The 20,128-nt window shown below is 38.0% G+C and overlaps 1 protein-coding gene across 2 annotated transcripts in view; it reads left to right on the plus strand.

The window, feature by feature from the left end:
* The window catches only part of chst8 (carbohydrate (N-acetylgalactosamine 4-0) sulfotransferase 8), a 173,350-nt gene extending 162,146 nt beyond the window's left edge, over positions 1–11,204 (plus strand). For both annotated transcript variants that reach the window (XM_085249308.1, XM_085249378.1), the window contains exons 3-4: positions 2,937–2,974; positions 7,149–11,204. In XM_085249308.1, the coding sequence (XP_085105434.1) occupies positions 2,937–2,974; positions 7,149–8,321 (1,211 nt within the window). In that variant the 3' untranslated portion in view covers positions 8,322–11,204. The remainder of the gene's footprint in view (positions 1–2,936; positions 2,975–7,148) is intronic.
* The last annotated feature ends 8,924 nt before the right edge of the window (positions 11,205–20,128 follow it).

The raw sequence follows: 20,128 nt of genomic DNA on the forward strand, positions 1-20,128 counted from the left end.
TAGTGTGCTGAATGACTAATGAAAGGTTTATAGTGGCGCAGCATCACTAGTCTGAATTGTAGGCTGGAGAAGGACACGCCTTGTCTGGCTTTTAGAACCCTCCTGGCCCTTCACTAGTTAAAAACAGGCATTTAACAAGTTCTTCCAGAACATAGGGCCACAGTCCTTCACTTAACAAGCTCATTATTTCGCATTGTTTTTGTCCTTTGCTCCTCCTCGGTGGCAGTGACAGGGAAAAAGATAATCTTTGATGTATGTCTCTGTTAGAGAGTTGCGTAAGGATATGTGAGAGGGAAGGATGATAATGGATCTGCTAATGATGTGGCCTTTGCTTATGCAGTAATGCTGGGTTGTCTGCATGAATATTCATGGCTATGTCTGTGAAAAAGTGGTGGCAGCTCAAGGTTATTTTAGAGGGCAACAGAGGACAAGACTCAAAAGGAGATTGTGCTATTTAATAGTTCTCTATCATCAAAAAAATTTACAGTCAGATACCTGAAAAGCAAAGCAAAGCTTAACACATGACTTCTTTTGATCTCTGCTATAAATGCCATATCTTGCATGTAGACTTGCTTACTGGAAACCTTTAGAGCTTCAAAAGGAGAACTACCAGAAAGTGACATTTAATATCTAGGTGTAAAAACAACCTTAACTTTATTGGTTGACTAGGGAGGCGGCATGTGGTACCTACATGTGGTACTGCTGTAGCAAGTCCCTTTTGTGAATGACGCAGTGTACATTAACAAATCTGGATACAGTTTTGACCTCTGGCTTCATCAGATTATTAATATAACTTCTGGGAGATAAAAAAAGGATAGACATTAACTGTAGCTTTTATATCTATATGTGAATCTGAAAGGGTAAATGTATCACAATTATCAATCGTTACTGTTTCACTGCACAGGAGTTGAAATCAATAGCTTAGTTATACTGAGTAGAATTTACTGAGTGTGAAATTACAATCAAACAGCACAACCAAATACATACTACAAAGATAAATGATGTTTACAAAGCCTCCTGAAATCCTGTTTACAATGTCATATTACTTGTTTCTGTTATACGCTGTCATGGAAAAATGTTTTTCCTCTTGAAATGTAATTTTGACTCCCAACTTGAGAGAATTGCATTTTCAGCACTGAAATTCAAACCCTCTTTGCAACAGCATTTTAATCAAATCAAGCCATGTCAGAGTCATTTTCAAATCAATTTTAACAACTCACAAGTGCTGAACATGACAACAAATTATCCTTCATGCTCATTTCAAGGCATTAGGCTTAAATGCCTTGTTTCACTTCTTTTTTCCTGTTTCTCCAGCCTTTGCATTTGCATAACAAATTATATAAATAAAGGAGCAATATTAAAAATGTTATTAGTGTCACAATTATGTATCATAAGGATTTCCCATATCTTATCTTATCGCCTCACAGTTCTGTTAATGATTCACTAAAATGTTTAACATTTTCTCTCAGACTGAGTGTGCAAGACGAAGCAGGAAGGTGATATAGTCATCGTATCACAAGCTTGGACAAATATGTATCAACAGCCAGACAAAACACCTCCTAGAAGAAACCAATTAAACCTTTGGAGATTTCAATTACTCCCTTGATGGGGTTTTCAAGATCGATAACCACGCATGTGTCTTGACAAGATGCTTGGTGCTACCAGGGGCTCACTTTAGAACAACAGACTCTCACAGACCGTTACTATTTTTGTGCTAGGATGTGTCTGCCTGACAATAATATTTGCGTGTGTTATGATAAATATTTATATGTTCGCGTTTCAATATAAAGTGAAATTCAAGATGCCCATCCTGCTCTTTTTAGTGTTAAGCGATCAAATGTTTTGGCAGCACCCAAACACGATCAGGAAATGTCACATGCCGCTTCCCTAGTCTGCCGCTCTTCTTTTTCCTCCTTAGCCTTTTCCTCCAGTGTCTCATTCAGAAGAATGAAGACAAAGATTCAACACACAGAGCCAGACAGCAACAGAGAGCTCTCTAGCGCATACTAATCTAAAACAACACTGCATCTAGGCAACATGTTTTATTCTATCCCCACTGAGGCGTGTTTAAGTGTGAGATGTGTGAGATAGGGCTCTGCACATCTCATCACTTAGGAAAGGTTGTGGCCTGCATCTTCAGCCCCCCCCCCCCCCCCCCCCCCACCCAATGCAGGTTCCTATCACTTCCATCCTCATATTGGAAGTGACAAGCCACTCAGGCAGAGGTGTCTTCGCTCACCCCATCAGCAGCCATGCAGCCCCATTCAGAGCTGTCAGCCTGATTACATATCAGATGGGAGGGGTGGGAAAGGGAGTGAGGTGAGGGGTGGGGTACCTAAGGAAAAAGAGATGTCCAGCCGGAGACAGACCACTAAGCACATCGTCTGTCCTGCTGCTGCACATCTGCCAATACACATCCACCTGTCACCAAGGCTGCCACATAACCAGTCTATATGTCTCCATCACTCTCCTGTTGATTTCTAAAATTTCAACAACATGTATCTTTCAGTTTGTGTGTCATTCTCTCTTTTGGTTTGTAATTGGCCTCTTTGTAAAAAAAAACTTTTTGTTACTTCGCTTTGTTGTTTTTTTGGATCTCTCATTTTTAGTTAAAGTTCAGTTTTATTTGTTTAGGGTTTTTTTCCCCACATTTCACTGAAAAGGGCTTATCACAGGGAGCACAGCTCATTTACCAGCTATTCATGCTTGGTGGCAACTCATTACTCAGATAATATTACCTATCCTACCTCTTTGCACCAGAAAAGCAGTGTTAGTTTGCTCGGGATGAAAGAAGATGTGCTAACTGAACAGAAGCACTAAATTATTGGAGGTTGTCTGAGGTGTATTTGAGGTTCCCAGCTTCTTCTATGAGGACAAAAATACATGTTGTTTGCCTAAGCACTGATTTTCTTGTCTTTTTTCTCTTCTCTCTCCAGGCGTGAAGCTTGGAAGTACTCCACGGCAATCCAGAGAGGTATGTGTTTACTCCATTTCTCCCAAAACACATACACACAGGTTGCTCCCACCTGTTATCTATTGCAAAAAAAAAAGTGATTGTCAGCCTTGTACCTCTCAGCGTGTCTGATAGCATCTGTGTAGAAAGGCTGACCTCACACTGTGCATTCAGCCAGTCAGACTGAAGCTGAGTTTAGTGAGTAAACGATCCCAGTTGCACCAGGCCAGTTTCCTCGGGGTATTATCACACCTGGAGTTTTTTTTTCCTCTGTTCTCCGTCAGCAAAATTTTTTTTTTGCATTTATTCTTTTTGTTTTACTATTTTCAGTGTTTTTCAGGTGTAAAAAGTATACATTGTGTTCTTTATCCAAGTCACAAATACATCCACATGGGCTTAAGCTTATATAGTAACATACAAATATGATTTCCTTTATTTAACATTAAATATTCACAATATTTAAAAATAACAATAACAACAATAATTGAACCCTTTGATTTAATACCTGGAGAAATCTTGTTTTGAGTCATCAAACAGGAGGTCCGTTCTATAACTGCAAGATCAGACCTGCATATTGTTCAGAAGCCATTTTGGACCAATCTTCTTTAAATAACTGCTTCTATTCAGCCATATTTTTTTGGCATGAACTGTTTTCTTTTGATTCCACAGCTTCTCAGTTGGATTAAGGTCCCTGATGGGGCCACTCCAAAAGGTGGATTTTCTTTCTGTTGGTTGCTCTGTTTGAAGTTATTCGGTAGATTTACTTTAATGTTTGGGGTCATTTTACGCTTACGCTTGCATCGCCTGGCATCATGACAGTATCCTTTAATATATTGTTTTAAATGTGGGAGTTCATTTTCGCTGTGACGATGCCAAAATTCCCAGGCCCAGAGGCAGAAAAGCATAATGTAATGCTCTCTTAACTGTGCATCACCTTTGGAATGATGCTTCCAAAGGTTCAGACACAGTGCTGCCTAGCATTCCCAAATAATTCAGCTGTTTCATAAGTCCTCAAAACATTTTCCCAGCAGAGGCGTCAAGGGCAAAGGTTCTTCTTTTCAATCTTTAGATGAGAGGAGATGGTTACTGTTGGAGCTCAGCAGCTTCCTCTATGCTATCCTACTATCAACTCTGTCTGTTCAATGATATATGTATTTTAGAGACATGAACACAGATGTTAATTGGTACACCTTTGGCCTTCAGAACTCCCCTAATTCTTCAACACAGTGTTGGAAACATTCCCCAGAGATTTTAGTCCATACTGGCATGACATCACACAGTAGCTGCAGATTTCTTGGCTTCACCTCCCGTTCCACCATATCCCAGGGGTTAAGATCTGGTGACTGTGGAGGCCATTTGAGTACAGTAAGCTCACTGTCATGGTCAAAAAACCATTTTGAGATTATTTGAGCTTTGTATCATGATGGGTTATCCTGCCCGGAAGCAGCCATCAGAAGATGGGTACACTGTGGTCATAAAGGGACAGATATGGTTAGAGACAACATTCAGGCTGCGGCATTTAAGCGATGTTCAGTTGGTACTAATAGGGCCAAAACATAATACCCCCCACACCATTATACCACCAACTCTAGCCTGAACCATTATTAAGAGGCAGGCTGGATCCATGCTTTTATGTTATTTATGCCAAATTCCTATCCTGCCATCTGAATGTCACAGTAGAAACCGAGACTCATTAAAGCAGGCAATGTTTTTCCAATCTTCTATTGTCAAATTTTGGTGAGACCAGTGTAGTCTTCTGCTGCTGTTGTAGCACATTTAATTCAAGGATAAATGTGTGTTCAGATACACTCCTCTGAATACATTGGATGTAATAGGTAGTTATTTGAATTAATACTGCCTTCCTATCAGCTTGAAGCAGTCTCGTCTTTCTCCTTTGACCTGTGACTTCAACAAGGCATTTTCTCTCAGAGCACTGCTGCTCACTGGAGATTTTCTCTTTTTCAGATCATTCTCTCTAAACCCTAGAGATGGTTATGTGGGAAAATCCCAGCAGATCAGTTGTTTCTAAAATACTCCAACCAGTCTGACTGGGTCCAACAATCATTCCATGTTCAAAGTCTCCTAAATCTTCTTCCCAATTCTGTTGCTAGATTTAAACTTCAGCACTTTGTCTTAGTCGTGCCAACATGCAAGGAGTTGTTTCCAAGTGTTTGTCTGCTTAGGTATTTGCATTAACAAGCAGTTAAAACAAATACATAATGGTTTTCCTGACTCTGCCTAAAAACTGCAGATGCATCTTGCAAACTCATAAGAAGATTATTGCCATTTTGTGTTCACACAACAAAATTTTGTTTGGTAGCTCTGGGCACAGAGGAGAAGGGGCAGTTAGCACACTCTTTTACATACATACCTTTTATAAGCTTAAGGTTTCTGTAACCTACACCTCCACATTTGTTCACATGCATTTTCCCCATCTATGTTGTGAATTTTTAATTGATGCAATCAATATGGGCAGGAACAATACAATTATTTGTATATTATTAGTCATAATGTAGATTATGTAGATGTAGTGTAATATATAAATAAATATGTGGCTGTGTTTTAGGTCATTAACAAGGAAAAACAGTCATATTCATTCATTTCTTTTAATTATTAGGGGTTTTGAATTTTATTAACTACAGAAATTATTACTTATGATTATCCCTCCCTGTGATTCCACATCACTTCATATTTTGACTTCAACTCGTTTTTATTAGCCAGTAACTTGCACAAAAACAAGTTAGAATTAAAGTAAATGGAATTTTTCTCATCTGAACATATAAAGCAAAATTAAAACCTTTGAAAAGTTTGAGTAAACAACAAAATGTGTTCTAAATGTTTTAAACATCATTATAAAAGGCAATGAGGATTTGAGTTGAGGCTTTAATGTGCTATATTTTTCATCATTAGCACAAATAATATCAGGAATAAACATACATAACAAAAAGAATAGAGTTCACTTAAAATTAGCAAAAGAGATGGTGAAGTGCTAAAAAAAAAAGAAGAATATATCACTTAAAAGCCAGTTTTAATCAAGTAATGAGAAAGTTTTTAAAAAGAAAAAAGACATTAACAACCAATTAAATTGCTAAAACAAAATACACAAAAGGGAAAGTTAAGATAAAAGAGCAAGACTGATCATCAAGATTTAACGTTTTTCCATAAATTTCAGCAACATGAGATGGCTGGGAATGAAAAAGGAAGTGCAAACACTTAGATAATTAGCCAGAATAATCACTTTTTTCCGTTTGGATCATAGATAAAATAAATTATATCATAAATAAAGATACATCATCTATTTTTAATGACAACCTGCTATGAATATTACATTGTATGCATATGGACATTCAAAACAATACGTGGTCTAGGGCTTCACTCTTTGATGAACAAAACATGTAAGGATCCACTTTAAATATAGATCTGTAGCTTAGAAAATGTACAAAACTGTTTTCATACTATGAACTACAATGGTCAGGTAGTTCCTACTATGTTCTTTCAGCTGACCCCTGTTTGCTCTCTCTGTCTCTCTGCTGTGATCATCAGCACCAGAGAGAGACTCACACCGGTGTAAACCCTGAAGAATGTGTACCAATATCTGCCTTGCACTCACCTTAAACACACAAGGACCTTCCCCCCCATCCTTTCCTCCCTCCAGATGAACGAACATGACCATTTACGTCTGGAGAGGGATGAACCAAGATTCATGGTGGTCTCATCACCTTGTCTGTTGTAAAATTAAAATTATACATCCAGTCCATTGGCTTTATGATGCCATTACAGCATTTAATTGAAATAAAATGTCAGAATGTGTGATGGCCTTGGGCATCATCTGATAGTAATCAGGCAGTAGATGATTCTAATTTGGATTCCTCATTAAGTGTTTATAAGACATTTATATGGCATTACAGCTCAGTTTATTGATAGGTCATAGATGGCATTGGGCAGTGTGTGACATTTGTGTGTACCAAAGTTAGACCTTTAAGCTGTAGTGAAACAGCACCATCAAGTGGCTAGTTGAAGAATAAAAAATCTGGGGTACATTTCTGACACTGAAGTTATAATATATACCATATTAATAAAAAAAAATTTATATTAATGGTTCTTCTTTGCATAGCCACCTGAAACTGTCCTTGTTTGTTTAGTCTAAAGAGGTCTGCAGCTATCAACTCTAACCTGTTTTGTCATTGTTTTACAGACACTTTCCACTCGGGACCGCGAGAGAGGCAAATCTGATAGTTTCCAGGACCTCCAAGTTACAGAAAACATCCTGTCCAGCGCGATCCCTCCAATGCAGTTCCCACATTTTGAGAAGAGCAGAAAAACAGCCTCCCCTGGGTCTCAGGAGCAGGACATAGGTTCCCTTCATGTCACGAAAAGACAACGCAAACTGCTAAAAACAAGTCCTCCAATTCGACACACCAAAAATACCATTTCCTCATCTTCCTCATCCTCAGTCTCATCCTCATCTTCAATTTCCTCTTCATCCCCAATGTCCTCCTCCATTACATCGGGCTTTTTTTCTCCAGAGAGCTGGCAAAAGCTCTCCGGTATCCTGGAAGCACGCCAGCAACTGATGAAGGAAATCTGTGCTAAGTACAAAAGCAGCATTTCAAAGACCATCACACGTCATCATGTGAAAAGCATCTTTGTGGAGGACAAGTACAAGTTGCTATACTGCCAGGTCCCCAAGGCAGGATGCTCCAACTGGAAGAGAACCCTGATGGTGCTGGCGGGTAAGGCCTCCAACACTCAGAGTATTAAGCATGACACAGTCCACTACGGGCAGCATCTCAAGAAGCTTGATAGCTTTGACCAACAGGGAATCATGCACCGTCTGCAAACCTACACCAAAGTCATATTTGTCCGTGAGCCCTTGGAGAGAATGGTGTCAGCTTACCGGGACAAGTTTGAAAATCCCAACAACTACTACCACTCCCTGTTTGGGAAACCCATCATTTCCAAATACAGGGTGAACCCATCAAAAGCAGCCCTGAAGACAGGAAATGGGGTCACATTTAAAGAATTTGTCCAATACCTGCTGGATGTCCACCGGCCCGTAGGAATGGACATCCACTGGGAGCAGGCAAATCAGCTGTGCAACCCTTGCCTCATAGATTACGACTTTATCGGCAAGTTTGAGAACATGGAAGAAGAGTCTAACTTTCTCTTGCGATTGGCAGGGGCACCACCTAACCTCACATTGCCCAGTTTTAAAGACAGGAACCCAAGTGACAAGCGGACCTCTATGCAGATCACGGAAAATTACTTTTCACAGGTCAGCGCTTTGGAGAGACAGCGAGTATATGACTTCTACTACATGGACTATCTGATGTTTAACTATTCTAAGCCTTTTAAAGATTTATACTGACTTAAGAATTACGTGACTGCTTCACGTCACATTTTCACAGTCACATTCCACTACATTTTTACCATAACTGTAATTTTACCATACCAGTCTTTACTCACATGCTCAAATAGGTCTTTGCGTCTTAGCAGAGAGATCAGAGAGACCAAATTTCACTCAAAAACACTTTAATTACATTTTTTTAGCAGATTATATTGATTTGTAGACAGTTTGTGTGCTGTTGTATTAAATACTCTAAATTGTCCTAAAATGCGAAGCGTTTATTCACTACTAGCAGATGGTGAGGTAGAAATTTAAAACTGTAAACTTTAAGCTTCTAAAAAGATTTATTATTGTTGAACAGGCTTTAAAAAATATGCCTTACTCTAGGTCAAATAGCATTTGTAAATGTGTGTTTATGGTTTAAGCACCAAGTTTACCATAGATTTCAAGCACATACCTTATCTTACTTACAACAATATTCATAAATGTAGTAGCTTGAGTCCTTGGTATTCTTAAATTGTTCACAGTCAAACCCTTTCATGATTTAAAATGTTTGCATTTACTGTTTGACCTAGGGCAAGTTAGGCATCAATATACCTCTATGTATCAGTGCATACTAATACAGATATTTGATGTGAATGGCTTTACTAAATATAACTAAATGAAACACTACAAATACTATAAATCTTTAAATGTGTCAAGTGCTGCCCACTTGGAAGCTGTGTGCGCCTATTGTAGCATTTTATACTTCTAACTTTGTCATTTTGTGCTTTTCCTTAACACATACATGTGCTGTAGGTCCTCCATCAATAGGGTGTCTAAAAGCAGGGTATAAAGTGTTGCTATGAATATCTCTCAATATCTATTAGTGTTGCTGATTTACCAGTCGATGGTATTGGAAATTTAAAAAAAAAAAAATACAGGCTAAAAACAAAAACAGATAAACACTTTTTTCATATTACATATGACATTTTTCAGTAATGTACAATTTGGACTTTCCAGCAAGAAACAGATAACAAGTTTGCACAAACTTCTTTATCTGCCACTTTAACCACCTCATAATATTATAAAGCAACCCATCCCCTCTGTATATATCATAGCTATTCAATACCAACATATAGGCTTTTTTCTGACTCTACTGTGTAAAATTGTATAATGGGCATTCAGATGAATATATATTTTTCTATGTATTTCTAAAATATAAATATATATATATAGATATATATATTCAGTTCTTCTTGGTGATGGTTACTTCCTTTTTGATGTCATTTGTTGTTCTTTCAGTAATATCAGTGTAGAGTGTTGTGTAACTGAAGAGTTTCTTTCCAAAACAAAATATCCACCAGCTGAAAACCAACACGTCTCAAAAAAATTTGAAATGACTGCAAACTATTGATGCAGCATTTAAAAAGTGCAAATAGCTATGTTTGAGTGATGAATTGATCTTCTTTGGTGCTTTGGAGTTAGGGTAAGATTTTGTTTAATATAAATGGATATGTACAATTTTGGAAATTAGCTCTTTGATTATTTATCCCAGATTCATTTTGATGCTCAATGGGATAATAGACCCTGTACAAATGAGCTGCATTCCACCTAGTTAGCCATCCAAGCTGAGGACATTTTTACCCATAGCATACCCGTGCTGTGTGTTTATATGTGTAGTACTGAACTACCTGTTTAGATGTTTTTAACCCCACTGCACATCTTTTCATAAAAATATATACACAAGAAGGCTGCAGCTATCGTATCCTTTGTGCAACATGGCTAAACTACTATTCCCAACACAAAACCCAACTGGCAAGTCATGTTGTTCTTTTCTTTCTTTCTTTTTAATATGCAACATGATGCAGGTCAGACTACATATATTATGTGCACTAGTTAAAACTGCAAAAGAAAAACCCCAAAAACAGCAGTTTTTAGGTCCTAAGCAATCAGATATTTAAAAATGTTTTAGACATTCAGACATTTTAAATACAAGACCAGTGGAACAAAAAGTTGTGAGGTTAAATACTCTAGGTTTTCATCTGAGTTAAAAAAAGAAAAACAAGGAAAGATTAAATATAATAAATGTTGAGTTTAACGTAACGTAAAACCCAGACAAGTATTCAAAAAATTTACATTTAGTTAAAATCAACTTGGTTTACTGTTTCATCTTTAAGCTGTGAAATGGTAAACATGCCACAATCAGAAGTGGTTACAAATGGTGTATAACACACCAAAAGCCCACAACCCACACACACTAAACACCTTGATTAAAGAAAAAGTCATTTTAATGGCGGCAAAGATGGATTTGATTTATTCGATTCTCTGAACAACCTATGGGTGATCTCCAATAAAATAGTAGTCACTATTTAGCTCTGTTATGTCCTTTGCAGCTCACTGGAAATTTATTTTATGGTAACAAAAGTTGTATTTGCCTAGAGAAAAGAGGGAAATCATATTATTCAAATCTATACACTATAATACTTTTTTAAGACCTTTAATAATTTTGGTGATGGTAACTGTATGAACTTTTGTCAGTGTAGTGTTGGCTTTTGCAATGCCAAAATCTAACCTTTGTTTAGGTTCTGGTCAAAATCTATGTAGGTGTAGCCAATCTTTGGCCAAAACAGCTAATGCATTATGATGAGTATTACTTTTGTAAATACTCTGTCAGTCCCTGCCCCCCTTCTAAAGAAGATTTCTTGGTTTTGTGGGTATACGGACAGATCAAAAGCATAACTACAGTAACAAGTGAATGTATAACAGTTTATTGTTGGTGCAAATCTGTAAAAGAAAAAAAAAAGATTATCTTAAGCCCTTTGCCTTATTTTACACTGCCAATCAAATGGTGTATTTCAGGAAGATATTTTTCAGGAGGTTATTTCTGGCTGATGAGTGTCTGCTAATAAACTGTCTTTTAGCATTTTCATGTGTTATTTCTTTTTTTCATTGAAAAAAAATGTTTGTCAATCTCGAGTTAAGTGATTTGTGAGCTTTGTTGAGCTAAAGGGCTCCAGAATGTAAACCAGCAGCATTAGAGCCAGAGCCATGTGTGACTCCAAATAAAATTTCTACCATATATTAGTTTAGTTCTACAAATACTCTGTAATTAGCACTAAAAATAATGTGCAGATAATGCTGCTGGATATGTCATTACCTTTTAAATTTTCACCAAATATCACCAAAAGTTACAACAAATGATTCTGACATTAATGTCTGTTGCCCTGTAGTTACAAATCCCAAGTCCATATTGTGTGGGTTACAGGAGTTAAGGAAATTACCAAAATAGTCAAAGTTGGTTTTTACACATGAAGCTGTTCCAGGTTGAAATTGACCAGTTGCTTATTCAACTAAGATTGCCATAAAAGGTTTCCCCTCTCACAATGTAGTGCTTGAGGTCCAGCCTGCAGAAATCAACAAATAATTTACAAGTGCCTTTAATTAATTTGATCGACACTATTGTTGTTTTTTAGGCCATTTTTGTATATTTCAGAATATAAGCGCATGGCTTCCAAAAATGTGTTATTAGAGCAATACTGTACAGTGATAGATGAAAACAGGTATGATTCACAGAAGGGTTCATAAGGTTGCCATTTTTGTCTTTCTGAAACAAAGCAGTGTGTGACTAATATGAGAGGTATTCAAGAATGCGAGGCAGTTAGAGAGATGAGTGAATATTTTAGTTTGTAGTGGGTGATGTTAACGTTGTTGGATGCAACTGAGGATGAAATTTGTTTGATTAAGTGTACAAGTAAAAAGATACTCTGTGAAAGCTGGCAGCCATGGTAATACTGGTATGAGAACAAAATATAAATTCTGTTTTAAACAACAAAGGCCCGATATTGATGCTCTTTTAATTAGAAGACGGTATTAAGAAAAAACGAACATGTAAGCTGCTCGGTTAAAAATTGAACTCATGTAGCCACGATTGTTATGGCACATCTGACAATGCTGGAATGTGATACAACAAGGAGAACTGACTTCTTGGGATCATGCCCCTCTCTGCCAAATGGCAATCAATCTAGAATAGATATAACCGCCAAACTGTCAAGGTGAGTGAAGTAATCAACACATGAACAGGAGGAGGGTTATTACTGATCAATCAATACACTTAATCATCTTTTTTTCTTAACTGCTTATCCAATTCAGGGTAACAGAGGGATTGGAGCCTATCCTAGCTGTCAGGGGGTGAGAGGTGGGCTACACCCAGACAAGTTGCAATGAAGTGGTTTGTCAGCAGCGATATGTCACCAGTCAAGGCTACGGGGGAGACAGACAAGCATGAACATGCAAAGTCCACAGAGAAAGGCTCCTGTGAGCTGGCAGATTCAAACCCAGGACCCTCCTGCCTCACCACTATGCCATCCCAAGCACACAATGTCACTGTACCAATCAAGATCCTGTAATGGAAATTATTTTGATGCACAGAGCAGGTCCCCCCCTCCATGAGAGACCCAACTAACAGCAAGTGTTAACTTTGTGAAAAAAAGAAAGAACATAATTTAAAAACAATTTCTTCAAACTGCTGGATTTATAAGCAAGTAAAACAAAAAGTACAATAGTACAATTGTATCCACTTGCTCAGTTTTGCATATAGCAATATACTATAGAGTCAGAATAATAATGTTAAATAAATCTACCAGTAGTTATTCCCTATTTTACAAAGGGTTATGCTTTTTTGGTTAGGTAGTACTTTTCTAAATGTCACTTAAATGTAACAAAACTGAAAACGTTACTCTATAAATGTACATCATAAATGTGCTTATATGTGTTATATCCCAGCATATACGGGTAAGTCCTTCTAGAAAAAGAGTATCCCTTTTAAAAGCAAAATGAATAAACGTGTTAGGACAATCCTCAAAAGATCAAAGGGACAAACACAGATTATGTTTCCTGTCTCTAGTGTCCATAAAATTAAATGTACCAACACTCTGAATTATTGTGTCTGTGACCTGAGTTCCAAACGTTGTTTTACATAACAGTGGTCTCAGTAGGATATTTCTATTGCTGCACTGATTAATATTTAAATTAACAGTGTTGAGAATTAACTCTTTAAACAGTAAGTCATGTCTATCCATTATGTGCCTCAAAGGGATAGGACTCATATTAGAATCTCTGAAGGTTAAGTCACATCAGCTCACAAAACTAAATGCTGGCAAATAACTGTCAATGCATGTTTTATGTCTGCGAGTACAACTTTTCATTTTGAGATCTAAGTGCCTTCAAATTGGTGCTTTTATTCTTCCATCACACAGCCATAAAGTGTCGGTTCTGAGGGAAAGGACTCGTTTCATTTCCATTTTGTTAATAGACTAAAGTAGGTACCTTATGTTGCCTAAATTTACAGTCATTTGTATGATTCTCACACACTCAAAGGAAGTAAAATCTGTCACAGCAGCATTTTTTTTTCAAGCATTTCATTTTTTTTCAATTTACCTAACAAAAATGACATTACTTTAACATAAACAAATAGCAGTCTTACGATGCTCTTGTATCTGTGTATGTATGTAAGTGCATGCTTGTGTATGTATGTGCGTGCCTGCATGCGTGCGTGCGTGTCTGTGTAAATGTGCGGTTATGTTTATGCTTGAGTGGAAGATGAATATTGCAGCACAAATTGATCACTCTGTAGAGTTAGAAATTTGATTAAATGCTCAAGGCTGATTTCCGCAACAGCTCGTGTATAAGTCATGAGAGCACTTTGGGGGAAGTTAAAACTGTGGAGAAAACAAAAGCCATCCATTTACCTCATTAGTGTGCGTGGAAAATCTTGACATGCTTTGAAGAGAACGTGCTTGTGTAGCAAAATCAGCTTAAGGGCCCAAAGCAGACATACAAGGGAGGCAACCAAACATCTTCCCAAAGTGATAAACAACCTCGCCTTGCTTGGGAGGACTGTAAAAAGAGACTTTGCTCCATTTTTCAAGTATTATTATTATAAGTTCCTCAGCTAATCTTCCTCTTTGCCTTCAAGCCAGCATTAACATGGCTGATGACAGGTTTCGGCTGATTCGCTGACGACAGTTCTATCACACAGACATTAGCAGGCACACGCATGCACACATGTATAGGACAAAGACTGACACAAAGCGGTTTGCAAGGGCTGTCTACAAAGGCAATGACTGCACCAATGCCTCTGCAAAATCTCCCATGTAATAACGGAACAAAACCAATTTAAGGTGTTGACTCTTCGGTTCAGTAGAACAAAATCTGAGAGGAAGGAAATTCCCTCAAATGTCAAATACAAAACTTGGCTGATTCCCACGCATGCCAGGTTAATTCTCCGCCTTTTGCATGAAACCCTTGTTTGTTTTGGCAATGAGTGTGCTGCACGCTCCAGACACATCTCTCAATGACATAAGCCTCATTAAAATGATTTGCTCAAGCTCTGTTATTAATCAAGCCACGCAAAACGACAAGTGGAAAATAAATTTACGGACGAAATCTCAAAATTCAAGTCCTGCTGAGGGCACAACCTTTCCCAAAATCTAATTTGGTGAGGTATGCTGGTTTTCATCAACACAGCTCAATCTGAAAACAAAAACTTCGTCATTTAGTTAGTTGAAGACAGAGACAAAAGTAACTGTGGCTGCCTGGCAGTAGGCAGGTGAGCCATACAGATACACAGCAGTACATTCTTAAGCAGGCCACAGAAGTGGTGTTATATATTCAATTCACACAATGATGATTCCCAGGTTTTCAAGGACAGATTTCCACAGTGCACTTGAAAATAAAGGCACGCATTCAGAGGTGGAGGTACTCATTTGACCACCACAAACAAAATACCAGTTTAGTAAATATTTGTGATAATTTCCATCCTTAATTCTGTAAGCATAAAAAAAATTCAGCAAAACTGATCATTGATCCAAACTGGGGTATTTTTGCAATTTGATGAGTTGTGTTTTTAAATATATGTAAAAGGTATCACGGCAGAATGAGTAATCTGATTGCTCTTTTCTCCATTTTATAAGTATCTCTATAAAATGATAAGTATCTGGGGGTTTCGAAGGAAATTCCTTTATATTCAGCTATGTTATTACTCTTTATTCTAAAAACTCCAAAGCCATGCTGTTTGTTACCTCTGCTAACCAGAGAAATATCATATACAACCACATGATGGCAGTACTGCTCTGAAATATGACAAACCCCAACAATGCTTTTGCTTTTCAAAGAATGATTTATGGACATAAAGGTGTGTATAGTAATGTGAACTTAGGTACCAAATTTGCTGTCACTGCCTGTCATGCTTCACTAAAACATCAATGAAGGCTTTTGCAAGGCTTCTAATTAGGTTATATGCTGAAACTGATATAAATTATGCAGCAGCTTTAATGAATTTGAATCAATAAACATAGGTTCCATAATGAAGTCACGCAAGCTGCTAAAGGCTAAGTGCTTCTTTACCTTGGGGCTACGTCTCTACCAAACTGACACAACTGCCACGAATGGCTAAAACATTTGCATTGATAAAATGCATTTTCACACTGCCTTTGTGTGTTTATATCATAGCACTGCTCTCTAAAACATGGCAACGTTTCGTGTATGTATATTTATTTAAAAACACATTGAGGGTTGAAGCAAACATCTGGGTGGTGATGATGATGGACAGGAGATGAGGAAGAACACTGAGAGTTAAAAGCAAATAATGAAATAAAGACATAAACCAGACACAAAATTGATTAATATCAGTATAAGTATAAAATTCTTAAAAAAACACGGAGCTGAAACACCTCAAACCCTCCAACCAGAACAATGTGTCTGTAAGTCTGTAATGGCAGATTTTCACAGTAGAGAAAAGTAATATGTGATATACACAGTTAACTGAAAAATACTATTGGAGAGGTGGGCAAATATTTAAAAAAGGAACACTAACACTAATAAAGAGTTGGGGTTTTTTTGTTGTTGGGTTTTTTTGGCATGACAATAATGCAGGCAAGCTTTTGCAGTTGATTTGTGTTGCAGTGTTACTCACTTGTTCCTAACAATGCCTTAATACACTGAGCACAGCTTTCCAGTAGCACTGCCAACTCTCTTGGCTGTGCAAAAAAGTCAGATAACATCACACACATGTAATTCAGCATTCAGTTAATAATCAAGTGCAAGAGTGCAACAGATCTAACAATGTCTTCAAAATAAAATCAACAGTTTCTGACATTTATGCTCCTTTCCTTATGTCAAAAATTGTCAAAACACACAAAAGTATAGTGGACTTTTCCAACTAGCAAGCTTAGAGACTGAGGAATTAATCCAACATGGAAGCACCATGGCCACCTGCATAAATCCCCATAGACTTCCATATAACTGCCTGGTTTTACACCAAAAAGAGACATGTTTTCAGGCTGGTACAAAACCCAGCTTTGGTGTCTATCTTGAGTAAACGTTTTGTTTTGACTCATTTTTTAGCATGGCCCGTTTGACTAGCAGGTGTTTTCTACTGATCCATCGGCTGTGTGCTAGCCTTGGCCACAGCTAATTTAAGCCACTGAAGTGGACAGTTTGTGGCAACACCTTTGGAAGAATTTCTAATGTTGTCTGTCAAATATCACAGATTTAGAAGAAGAAGAAAGTGTACTTTATTGGTCCCCGTGGGGAAAATCCCTCTCTGCATTTAACCCATTCACTCAGTGAAGCAGTGGGCAGCCACTGGGCGCCCGGGGAGCAGTGTGTAGGGACGGTACCTTGCTCAGGGGTACCTCAGGGGAATCGAACCCCCGACCTTCCGATCATGGGGCCACCACTCTACCTACTGAGCTATCCCTGCCCTGGTTCTGTGAACATAACTGTGCTGACAGCCTGTCTAAAATGCCTGTGCTGCAGTTTTAGTGGGTGGAGTTACTTTGTACTAATTAGGTGGGTACCTGCATGTCTGTGAATCACACATGCCATCTCTGAACGTACTTTGATAACCAAGCTTGTTAGCATTTGCTGACAAGCGCATTTCCCTCTCTTGTCCAGAAATGCTCAGATGTTTCTTAAAAAAAGAAAATTATAGAGAAGATCAATATCCTTCAGAAGAATTTACAAACCAGTGGGTGATATGATGGAGATTATAGCAACACCTCTAAGGATTTTTCACTCAAATAATCTAGATTAATTGCCATGGAGCAAAATGGAAAAATGTCTTACATATTTTGTTCTTATAAGCAAAAGCACAACTTCAAAACCTTTTTTTCTAAAGCTGGTGGAACCTAACCATCAGTTTTTCTGACACAAATAAAGCTGTGCAGCTTCAGTTTCCTTCGCCTATTCGAAAAAATAAAGCACTTCTTCTCAAACAGAAACAACAAATATGTAGGAGGAACACACTTCATTCTCTCCATAAACAAGTTGAGATCCCCTGCCAGTTTAAAGCTGTTTGGTTTTCTTTATCTATTAAGGTGTATCACGCATCACAGTCAACCTTTGATTTTTAGAAGCAGCCTTATTCACTTTGGAGTCACCCTCAGAGTTTCAACAGCACTGAAAGCTTTCTCACCTTCTTTTATTTTCCCGTGGCAGGCAGCTCTCACAAACTCCCCACCCTCCCAAAAAGATGCAGCCACTGCTTTTCTCTTCTCCTCCCTTTCAAGGAGAGAGGCAAGCTTTCAATGAATCACCCTCACGCCATGTTCTGAACTGTGTCTTCCCTTCGTCAAACAGCGTGAGTGATGGAAGTGACAGAGAAGACACCTGCCCTGAACCACCACTGATAGAGAGGGAGAGAAACAAGGAGGGAAGAGGAGGGAGGGAAACGCATTGCCTGATGGGAGAAACACACAACGAGGCAACAAACTTGCAGAGACTATCACTTATAGTGACAGGCCAGGAGGTGCCGTGCTATTAGCAGGCCGTAGGGTAGGCCCAGAGCGCAGCCCGTCCTACATAGGATGGATGGGCCTCTCTCTCGGGACTAAATTAATACTGGGAGTCTAGTGAATTGCTTTTGGAACAATGTCCTCCTAAGGAGCTAATCAGACAGGAGTTATCTAGAAGTGCCTGTAGGCTGGCTGGCGTGGTTGCAGCGCTGTGGCTGCCTGGCAGAAGGCAGGTGCACCACACCGATTCACAGCAGTTCATTCCTGAGCAGGCCACAGCAGTGGCATTATATATTAGACTCTGGGGATGATGAATCTCAAGTTTTCAAAGAGAGAGAGATTTCTATGTACTGAAAGTGAAGGCACATGTTACAAGAGGAGGAAGTTCTTGTATGAGCATTACAAACAAAATATCAGTTCAGTAAATTTGGGGGATTCTTTAAAAACTAGTTTTTGTTTTTGCAACAAAGGAGAAGCAACTTCGCACTTGTGAATATCAAATAATTCCCCCATTAAATATGATATTAATGACTTTTATACCCAACTAGGGGGCAAGGCTACAGTGAACAACACAGACATGTTTTCACTTAATTGCAAACTAATAACTTTTTCCAGCATCCAACAGAGCAGATTTAGCATTCGTTTGAAATCAGCGGCTCCTTTTCTGTCCATTAACTCCAATGCAAAGTGAACAAGCAGTTTATTAGTAACTCCGTAAGCCAAAAAAACGGAGGCTGTGGCCTTAAAACCCAGAGATACAGAGATATGGAGCATGGTTCTGCTGGTCATTGGTGACCTTATTCATCTTCTGCATTGTATAGTTTGGTAATATAAAATATTAATACATGCTCCAACTACTAAATAATTTAGAAAAAGAAAAACAAAGTAGCAAGTTGCAAAGTTTCGATATGCGATGAAAGAACATTTTAGATACAATTCAGAGATTTAATCTGACAAAAAGAAAAAAAAAACAAACACAACAAGGAAGCAATGAGTCAAGAGGGTTTTGCTAAAGCATGGTACTCATCTACAGCGAGATATAACTAGGAGCAGGTTCAGCTGTATGTATAAAAAAAAGAGAAATGACAGGTTAATATTAATGGAATGGATTGACATTTATATAGTGCTTTCAACTACAAGCCACAGTTTACCATATACAAACACAGGGTTTTATTCTATGTATTTTTAGTACTCTATGTAGCTCACAGCCAATTTAGGATGACTAGTTAATCTTACATTAACGTGTATGTTGTTTGGCTATACTGTACTGTGGTCATTACTCAAAAAAGTAATGTATCACACTTACTTTTTACTTTTTAAAAAGTAATGCATTATATCATTTAATTACTCCCCAGAGAAAGTATTTTTTTAATTGCATTACTTTTAAATTATTCTGTAAAATGTTCTGAAATGCACTGTCACATAATTACAGTTAACATCATAAATCTTAGGCTGTGGACTCTCACGCCAACGCAAATTCTTATCCTATGCACACAAGCTGAAATCAGCTGACTGAAGCTCAAGAAAAAGGCATGTTTGATGATTTTTTTTACCGCTGTGCAGACAACTGAAGAACCTTTGTAACACAGGCACATAATTGTAACTGTAATGTGATTACTGTGATTTAGGATATGTACATTATTGTATTACCATAATGTGATTATAGTAGGTTTTGATCACTGGCCAGGGCTTTTCTCCATGCAGAAAAACCCTTGCCAGGGTTCAAACCAGTTACCTTCCTCCTATGAGGCTACCAGGCTAACGACTGCATGACCATGCAGTGAGCTTAAACAGTGGAGCCAGTGGTATACGCTGAAGAAAGACAAGCAGAGACCATGATTAAAAAACACTTTTCATGCTCCACTTCTTTTATTCTTTTGTATATTCTGCACTCTGCGTGGACATCTACAGCTGCTATACTCCTTCCTGGTTGAAGAATTGTAAAAATTATTATTTCTAAAGTTATCATCACATTTTTACAATTAGCTGACAATGACAAGTGCTGGAAGAATTTTACAGAGCCATTTATACAGTAAAACCAATAAAACACTA

Source organism: Mchenga conophoros, linkage group LG1 (assembly GCF_057382185.1).
Source record: "Mchenga conophoros isolate Kocher_MC1m ecotype Shallow Benthic linkage group LG1, M_conophoros_male_GT1.1, whole genome shotgun sequence".
Taxonomy (NCBI): domain Eukaryota; kingdom Metazoa; phylum Chordata; class Actinopteri; order Cichliformes; family Cichlidae; genus Mchenga; species Mchenga conophoros.